Source organism: Oryx dammah, unplaced genomic scaffold (genome assembly GCF_014754425.2).
Source record: "Oryx dammah isolate SB20612 unplaced genomic scaffold, SCBI_Odam_1.1 HiC_scaffold_2, whole genome shotgun sequence".
Taxonomy (NCBI): Eukaryota; Metazoa; Chordata; class Mammalia; order Artiodactyla; family Bovidae; genus Oryx; species Oryx dammah.
In genome coordinates, this window is record NW_024070186.1 from 90940757 (window position 1) to 90951250 (window position 10494).

Here is a 10494-nt window from a genome sequence, read left to right on the forward strand (position 1 = left end):
TTGAGTTCTCAGCAGTGACTGTCTCTATTATCTACCTACCTCAGTTGTGACTAGTACTTGCTAATTTGTGTAAATTTACCTCTCAGAGATTTCTTTCTCTTTCATTAATATCAAATTTTCCTGTTCTAGCCCTTCATAATCACTGCAAAAAGCCTGCTGCTTCCCAAATAATAATAAAAAAATCAAATCATTTGATAGTTAAATAACAGAGATGGTTAATAAAATACAAATTTTACTTCATCTTGAGATGGATTATCAGCTAAGTAGATGTCTGTGATATTCTAGCTCTGGTTAAAACAAACACTAGAAACATTAAAATTTTGTACAGTTTCAAATAAAATCTAATAATTCTTCCATATCTGTTCTAATAATTGCCCCATATCTGTTAATTTTTTTCCAATTATTATTTCACTCTAAAATGGAAGAATTTGAATTCTGATCAATAAATCATCTCTGAAAATGTTTATCTTGAATGTATAATGTTGCTCAACACTTAATACCAACAATTTTGGATGTCTAAAATCTCTGTCTCATATTTTTTAAGGTAAAAAAAAATTTAAGCAAAAAAGTGAAAGTGTAGGAGGTAATTTCCAAGATCAAAAATGTATAGAAATACATTCAGTATTTACTTGACTTTTAAATTTTAGGTCTGATTTTTGGCACCCTGGCCTAAGAAAGAGAACATATCACCCATTGCTGAAGTCCTGGTTTATAAAGAGAAGAATGCTAGGAGTTCTCCACTAGAAGATGACTGAACCTATATCAGTGAATTTTCCATGTAAATAAACTATTATAAAAGCAAGCATAAATATTTTTTAGCGCTATTAAAATTATTTTAAAATATTTTTCAAAAATTAACCTGAAACCCATTCAGCAAATCATTTTCTTATACATTAAGAAATTGTGTAACTCTTACATTCTTACCGTTCTCTGTTAAATTTGAGAGAATGAAGAATAGCTGGCCTTTTTTGTCTAAGGTTCCACAAATGAAGTGTATCATCTGAACCTGCACTGACCAAAGCACCCTGGAACAAAATGAAGACAAAATGAGTGATTTACTTAATTTCTGTTTTCTGTGAAGCAAAACCTAAACTAATGTAATGAATTTTTCAGTGCTCTTTAAGATATTGGTATTTATATATGTAGAAATACAAGGAAGGACAATGAACATACTTCAGTCAGGAAGCCTAAGAATGCTAAAGTAGAAGAAGCAGGTAAACTACCATATATGGATTGGTGAGAATGATTAGCTCAAGGAATATGCATTTATCAATAGAGGGATTATTATTATAAGCATCATTGTAACTATTAAAGATTTCTTATATTTTCTTTGTGAAAAGCTATACCTTTTTGTTTCTACTATTTACATATATATCATGTAGCTCTACAGAGAAGCAAATATCCAATTCAGTTTTAAAACTGCAATCTAATCACATAAAAATTCACCATTTCTAAAAATTTTCTATACTGTTGAGATGTACATATTCTTCCTAAAAAGTATACTTAATATAATTTAATTTGTCTTCATAGTTCAAGAAGATTCATCTGTGACAAAACAAAACATCTGTAGTAAAAGAAAACATTTTTCCAACTAGAATTCAGTATAACTACAAAAATAATGAGTCTTTTTATACAAAGCCTCCAAATACAAATGAATCCTACTTCAAATATTTAAAATAGGATGGGTTCTACCTATTAGTATGGCAGACACAACATGGGCAGAACTAGCTGCCATGTATGATTTCTTATATTTAAACTACTTATTTCAGAGTTAATTAAGATCATCTTAAAACTATGTCAGAACTTTTGCCATTATGAATTTCCCAGCAAAAAATGTCAATGCTTGCCCTATGTCAGAGCCTGAAGCTACTCTAGACTACTGAGTGTGTTCTGTAAAATTGATCTTGCACAATCATGGTAGTCCTGAGATATCTAAAATTCTTCTTATATTTTTCAAAGTACTGTGTTACAAGTAACCTTTCATAGTTTACTAACTCAACCACAGATATCAAAATGATTAGCCAATGTAAATGCTAGAAAGAGCTATACTGAAATTCCTAGAATTTATTTCTTCTTTAGGAATTAATGAATAGAGGAATCTAAATGACACTTCTGTAACAATTCCTAAGACAAACAGATGCTCATGTGTCTTGTGATGGTTCTCTTGACACGATTCAATATATAACTATGATTTTAGTCTCAGAGAAAAATAGCTTTTAAAACAAAAATCATAACAGAGTATAACCATTAAAATGTTTTAAAATGTAATTTGCATATTTGTATACAAATATGTAAATTACACATATTCAAAGAGGTATACATTGATACATATATTTTAACATGATCTCACAGGTAATTACACTCCATGCAATAAAATGAATCCTACACACGCCTTGAGGATTTTTGTCTTTGTATGCTTGCTTTATTTGTAAGCTATTCTCAAATACTTTACATATTCAAACTAGAAAATTATTAGGATTTCTTAGAAGTACTTGATGAGCTACAATTTTTCTGAGTTATAGAACAGTGACTTCATTTCTCAGGAAGGTAGAAATTCATTTGGGACAGGGTGACGATAGACCATGATATACAAAATGAATAATGAATAAAACATAATATCATTTCATGATACATGAAATTAATAAAATGTAGTTCGTGCTATACAAAACATATATACTATGCCAAAGGCAATGAAAGTAAAATAAACCAGCAGATGTTTAATAATACCTTAGTGTAATAGCTGAATATATAATATAGGAAGGAAGTCAGTATTATTAATACTATGATAAAACTAGGAGATAACAGCATTTAAAGGAAGTAAACAGAACCTCTGAACGTAACAGTGCCGGCAGAGACATAACACCCATCAGCAGGGTGGTCTAGGACTCATTTACAAAAACAAATCTATAAGAAGCACTGCTAATGAAGACCTATGAAGATTAAAGATTGAATAAAAACATGTGACATGAGGTCAGAGGCTGGGAAGTTTGGGAAAAGGTCCAGAAATTGAATTTAAAGGCAGATCAAGGAGAGTAGTTCAGGATAGACAACATAAACACTGGCAGGCCTGTCAGTTCTGAAGGCTTGTCTTTATTTATTCTTAGTTATATAACAGCACAGAGGCAAATTTAAGGCCTTGAAGAGAATTCTCAGAGGACAGGACCCAGAGAAAATCACCTGGAAACAATTTATGCTTACCAGTAAACATCTATACAGACGGCAAAGGACTGAGATCTTTCAACTAGGAGCTACAAAGTTGTTGCTGTTCAGTCACTCAGTCGTGTCTGACTCTGCGAGCCCATGGACTGCTGTACACCAGGCTTCCCTGGTCCTTCATCATCTCCCACAGTTTGCTCTGGGAGCTACAGTGTAACACTGAGATTTCAAAAAGGCTGTCATTCTAGATACTAATGACTAGCTATTACAATAAAATATTTAAAAAAATCTTTTCCCTGCTCTTCTTTATTTCCCTCTCTCATTTTGGTACCCCATAGTAAATATGCCTACCACATGAAATATGCTGCTGCTGCTGCTGCTAAGTCACTTCAGTTGTGTCTGACTCTGTGCGACCCCATAGACAGCAGCCCACCAGGCTCCCCCGTCCCTGGGATTCTCCAAGCAAGAACACTGGAGTGGGTTGCCATTTCCTTCTCCAATGTATGAAAGTGAAAACTGAAAGTGAAGTCGCTCAGTCGTGTCCAACTCTTGGCGACCCCATGGACTGCAGCCTACCAGGCTCCTCCGTCCATAGGATTTTCCAGGCAAGAGTACTGGAGTGGGGTGAAATATGCTAGGTCTGTCAATAAGAAGAACCTCACAGCCTTCTGAGAAAGATTTTTGAGTCAAGAAAAGTGAAACGTGGACATGTTTCAGTATCATAAATTTTTCATATCTCAGGTGTCACTGATACAAAGCTATATGAAATATTTTACCCATGTTTATGAGTAAAAATTCTTAGAAAGATATATATATATGCAAATACATAGAGTTGTCAAATAAAAGATCATCATTTATGCCATAAGAAAATGACCAATGATACCTCATGTTTTTCTCTCAACATACTGAGCCCACTCTGCTAAGTGCTCAAATTTCGTATGGCATAAACTCCTAAAACATTTTTGTATTGACTGACTCACTTAACATAAAAGAGTTCTAGACTACAACCAGTCCGTTCTAAAGGAGATCAGCCCTGGGTGTTCTTTGGAAGGAATGATGCTAAAGCTGAAACTCCAGTACTTTGGCCACCCCATGCAAAGAGTTGACTCATTGGAAAAGACTCTGATGCTGGGAGGGATTGGGGGCAGGAGGAGAAGGGGACGACAGAGGATGAGATGGCTGGATGGCATCACTGACTAGATGGATGTGAGTTTGAGTGAACTCCAGGAGTTGGTGATGGACAGGGAGGCCCGGCGTGCTGCGATTCATGGGGTCACAAAGAGTCAGACACAACTGAGCGACTGAACTAACTAACTAAAGGATTCATTGTAAAAATATGAGTCAACAAGGCCTTAAGAAGCCTTCAACTATACTTTCTGAGCTTTACAAACTTTGTCTTTAGGGAGTTCCTCATCACCATAGGTCTATAAAAATAGGAATAGGGTAGGCAGTCAATTGTCAAAATAGCTATGCACTCATATACCAACAAATGATTATAAAGATACAGAAAAATGCATTCAAATTATAAAACTGAAAAGATTATTTATGGAAGATAAAGACAAAACATGAAAATTAACACTAGGTGAATAAACAACTGGTGAAAGGAGAGTGTAGAGGGAAAGTTTAATGGTATGGCAATCAAAAGATTTTAGTAATTTTTTTTAAAACCACTTAAACAACTAATCTATAAATTATGCTACATAATCACAATAACAGGATCTTCTGGTAATCCAAATTTTCTCCTTTAAAATTTAATAAATTAACAAATACAGGAGTGCAGTCTTTTAATGAAAAATGTCACCATGAATAATATTTCATATGTATATATATTTAAGCATGTAGAAAAATACTATTTAAACAATTACACAATGTGTGTGAGATATAAATATTCAAGAAGATCCTTACCTCATTGATTAAGAACTGGAGCTGCAGGACAGCCGCACCACTTTCATGTTGACAATAACAATCAACACCAGGTCTTCCAAGTCTAAAATAATAAAGGTCAAGGATTCTAACATTTTAATTAGCATCAATATTCATGTATAAAGAAAAAAACTAACCTACTTAGCACCCAACATTTGGCTTATTATTTACCTTTATTTTTGTAAATAGAGGGTTGAAAAATCATGGTCTTAGTTAATGGAAAGTATCTTATACAGCATTGTTTGTCAGCAAAATGGCTAAATAAAATGTCCCTCACACATCAACCCCCCTCAACAACAATAATTTTGCCTCTGCATGCACAGACCAAAGTGCATTCTCAGGAGCTTCAGGATCCAGGTTGGAGGTTATGAAGGTGCAGTCCATTTTCTCCACTGAGGAGACAGAACTGCCTCTAGGCAGCTGACTCACTGACTGTGGTCTCAGCTATAGAAACAGAAATAGCTCTGTTCCCCTGAGAATTTAGCTACAATCCCATTTGGCTCTGGGTCTGTCACCAGCAATCCCATATGTCAAGAGATCCAGAGGAGTCACATTCATCCATGTATCAGGTTAACAGGCAAAATCAAGAACTTGTTCCTGGCTGTAGACCAGGAAGTGGCCTTTGAACCAGCTCCAGCTCACTCCACCTTTGGAGGAGAGCCCCTGGAAGCAAGGTTCATCAGACTGTTGATTCTGAAATGGCCCCCTAACAGACCTCCAGCAGGTCTCAGCCACAGTTTAGGAACAATCTTGCTGGCATAGGAACTCCTTAGGAAACATGTTTGTCTGGTCCCTCTAAGATCCTAAAAAAGATTTATACTCAGCTCAAGCCCCTTCACTGCCATAGTATGCTAGAATTTCTGCTGACACAAAGACTAGACAGGAGATACTCCTGGCCCTTGGAGTTTCTGAAAAAAAAAAAAACAACTATATATGACTCTCTATATATAAGCCCCTATATATAACTCCAGCTACCTCATATCCATAGTCTGCCAGTCTACAACAATCCTGAATGACCAGTGTCCCAGTAGGAAACACTCCTACTTGGAGATCTGAAAGGGCCCTACACCGAATCCCACTCCCTCCCAACAGCAGTCTGTGAACAGTCCTGCTACCAAATATACCCAACAGGACAGCCTCCTGTCTATATCTCAGAACTTCTGAGAGGGCCCAATACACCATAAACAACCCTAGCACAAGGACCTGTTGGCTGAGGACCCACACATGGACCCTAAAGCGGACTCTTGTCCCAGTCCTACCCTATTGAACAAGGTACAACAGGCAGTCACATCCACCCAGGGACCAGAAAGGATCCATCCATACCAGCCCAAGACCCAGTAACAAGCCCACAAATCGTAGATGCCACTGTAGACCCAGCAAAAACTGGCTCCCGTGTATGCTTCACAACAGCAATTATGGATGTAATCCTATCAGCTCAGGAAACAGACAGCACGTTTTTATCTCATGAAACCAGTTTGTAAAGACTGGAAGAGGTGTTTGCTTCCACAAATGCTCAGACACCAATGTAAGGCTACACAGACGACAAAGAATTATGCAAATGTGACACCACCAAAGGAAAGTAATAGAGCTCTAGTAACTGGTTCCAAAGAAATGGAGATTTATGATCTGCCTGACAAACAATGTAAAATAATCATCTTAAACTGTATGAAATGCAAGAAAACACAGAGAAAGAACTGAACAAAATCAGGAAAACAAAATACATTAAATAAAAGAAATGGAGAGAGATCAAAATGGTGGAGTAGAAGACATTGAGCTCACCTCCTCCTGTTGGATGCATCAAAAATAGATCTACATGTGAGGCTTGCTAAAAATAAACTAGAGACTGGCAGAAAGGTTCTTTTACAACCAAGGGTGTAAAGAAAGATCCACATAGAGTCAGGTAGTGAGGAAGGCAAAGTGATCAGGACCAGTGCCTAGCAGGAAGCACAGAAATAGAAGGGGATATCACAGGTTGGGAGGTTCTCCCTGAGGAATGACGGGTTTGGGCACCCCAGTCATTATGTTGGAATCAAGAAGATGAGTCTCCTGAATGGCTTTAAAAACCTGCAGAGTTCCAAACAATAGCAAGAAGAGATAAGAAAGTCGTCCTAAGTGATCAATGCAAGGAAACAGAGGAAAACAATAGAATGGGAAAGACTAGAGAACTTCCAGATGTTCAAGCTTGATTTAGAAAAGGCAGAGGAACCAGAGATTAAATTGCCAATTCTGTTGGATCATAGAAAAAACAAGAAAATTCCAGAAAAACATCTGCTTAATTGACTACGCCAAAGCCTTTGACTGTGTAGATCACAACAAACTGTGGAAAATTTTTCAAGAGATGGGAATACTGGACGGCCTTACCTGCCTCCTGAGAAATAGTATGCAAGTCAAGAAACAACAGTAAGAACGGGACACGGGACAACAGACTGGTTCCAAATTGGGAAAGGAGTACTTCGAGGCTGTCACCCTGCTTATTTAACCTATATGCAGAGTACATCATGCAAAATGCTGGGCTGGATGAAGCACAAGGCAGAATTAAGATTGCTGGGAGAAATATCAGTAACCTCAGATATGCATGCAGATGACACCACCCTTATGGCAGAAAGCAAAGAGGAACTAAAGAGTGTCTTGACGAAAGTAAAAGAGGAGATTGAAAAAGCTGGCTTAAAACTCAACATTCAAAAAACCAAGATCATGGCATCTGGTCCCATCACTTCATGGCAAAGAGATGGGGAAACAATGGAAACAATGACAGACTTTACTTTCTTGGGCTCCAAAATCACTGCAGATGGTGAGTGCAGCCATGAAATTAAAAAATGCTTGCTCCTTGGAAGAAAAGCTATGACCAACCTAGACAGCATATTAAAAAGCAGAGACATTATTTTGCCAACAAAGGTCCATCTAGTCAAAGCTATGGTTTTTCCAGTAGTCATGTATGGATGTGAGAGTTGGATCACAAAGAAAGCTGAGCACCGAAGAATTGATGCTTTTGAACTGTGGTGTTGGAGAAGATTCTTGAGAGTCCCTTGGACTGTAAGGAGATCCAACCAGTCAATCCTAAAGGAAATCAGTCCTGAATATTCATTGGAAGGATTGATGCTGTAGCTGAAGCTCCAATACTTTGGCCACCTGATACAAAGAACTGATTCATCTGAAAAGACCCTGATGCTGGGAAAGACTGAAGGCAGGAGGAGAAGTGGACAACAGAGGATGACATAGTTGGATGGCATCACCAACTCAATGGATATGAGTTTGGGCAAGCTCTGGGAGATGGTGGTGGACAGGGAAGCCTGGCGTGCGGCAGTCCACGGGGTCACAAAGAGTTGGATACAACTGAGCGACTGAACTGAACTGACCTGAACTTGAAAAGAGAATAGATGAATACAGTGAGAATTTAAACAAGGAACTAGAAAATATAAAAAAGAACCAGTCAGAGAAAAAGAAACCAATATAATATTATAAGTAATTAGCCTCCAATTAAAATAAATCAATTTATATTTTTAAAAAAGACTATAACAACTGGAATGAAAAACATACTAGAGGGAATTAACAGACTAGGCGACAAAGAAAAATGCACACGCAAATCTGTGAGACAGAATAATGGAAATCACCCAATTATAACAGGAAAAAGAAAAATTTTTTAAGGTAAGGACAGTTTAAGGTATCACTGAGCCAACATCAAGCATTCATATTAACATTCATATTATAGGGGTCCAAGAAGTAAAGATAGAGAAAGGAGTTTAAAATGTGTTTGATGAAATTGTGGCTAAAATTTTCTAGAGCCTGAAGAAAGAAACAGACATCCAGATATAGGAAGCACAGAGGACCCCAAACAAAATGAACCAAAGGGACCTGCACCAAGAGATATTATAACTAAAATGGAAAAACTTACAAATAAAGAGCTAATTGTAAAGGCAGCAAATGAAAAACAAAAAGTCACATACAAGGGAACACCATAAGGCTATCAGCTGATTTTTCTACAGATTTTGCAGACCAGATGGGAGTGGCATGATATATTTAAAGAGTTGAAAGGGGAAAGCCTACAACCTGGGATACTCTATTCCACAAGATTATCATTTAGAAATGGAAGAGAAATAAAAACACTTTCTCTGACAAGCAAAGACTAAGAGTTCAATACTAAATTGACCCTAAAAGAAATGCTAGAGTCTTCCCTGCGTAGAAAAGAAATGGCTACGGTAAGAAGTAAGAAATCATAGGAAAGGAAAAATCTTACTAATAAAGGCAAATATATAGTGAAGACTATGGATCAACCACTTTAAAAAGATAATGTGAAGATTAAAAGACAAAAATTGTAAAATCAAGTACAAGAAACAATTAAGGGATAAATATGAAGGTGTAAAATATGTCATCAAAAACAAAAACATGGGGGAAGGAAGTAAAATATGTAGATCATTTAGAACGTGTTTAAGCTTAAATGACTACCACTTTGTAACAAGTTGACATATAGATCAACATATATAAATCCCAGTTAACTACAAATCAAAAACATACAACAGATTCACAAAAATAAGAGAGAAAGGCACACAAGCATGACACTAAAAAAAAATAATAATAACTGAACCACAAGGCAAGAACAGAGCAGAATCATAAAACAAAAAACAAGAAACAAAATGTCAATAAATACATGCCAATCAATAATCACTTTATATGTTAATGGATTAAATGCTCAAGTCAAAAGATATAAGGTGGCTGACTGTATTTAAAAAAAAAAAGGATACATCTATATCCTGCCTATAAGAGACTCATTTCAGAGCTAAACGCACACACAGACTGAAAGTGAGGGAATAGGTAAAAAACATTCATACAAATGAAAAAAACAAGAAAGCTGGGGTAGCAATATGCATATCAGACAAGGTCTACCACAAAGGGGAAAAAAAGGCATTATATAATTCTAAGAAAATTACGTAGCTTGCAGGAGGGTTCCTACTTCTTGTCTCATGCACAGAAGATTCTTTACTCTTGATCTACAAAACCTCTAATGGAAAAGTTACTAGGGCAGCATACAATTTGCATAAAACACACTGCAGCCTTCCTGGTGTGCCTTCCAGCTTCTCAGTTCCCTGGGTCCTGTTAGATCCCAGTTTCTTATTATCATATTATATCCATCATGGAAGAATACGTTGTACTTTTCCACCTAAGTCACTGGGTCCAAAAGCACAACAAAAGATTGGTGGAATAAGAACGCCTACCCGCAGCCGTAGGAATTCTTTTCCGTGGAAACGAAAAGCCTGCCTGCTCAGCAAGTTGAAAACGAAGGAGTGGCTCAAAGTAAAAGAAAAATAACTTAAAGACTGTACCATGGAAAACAAAGAAAAACCAGTTATCACAACGTTTAACTTAGAAAAATTTGAGGGGAAAAATACCTGAAAGATCTGTAGGCAACAGTAATGTTTT

General features: G+C 36.6%; 1 protein-coding gene across 1 annotated transcript in view; it reads right to left on the minus strand.

Moving 5' to 3' along the window:
• The window catches only part of STXBP5L (syntaxin binding protein 5 like), a 344970-nt gene that overhangs the window by 254417 nt on the left and 80059 nt on the right, over positions 1-10494 (minus strand). Inside the window, exons 4-5 of the mRNA XM_040250785.1 lie at positions 5062-5143; positions 925-1025 (exon numbers count right to left, since the gene is read on the minus strand). Of these exons, the coding sequence (XP_040106719.1) occupies positions 925-1025; positions 5062-5143 (183 nt within the window). The remainder of the gene's footprint in view (positions 1-924; positions 1026-5061; positions 5144-10494) is intronic.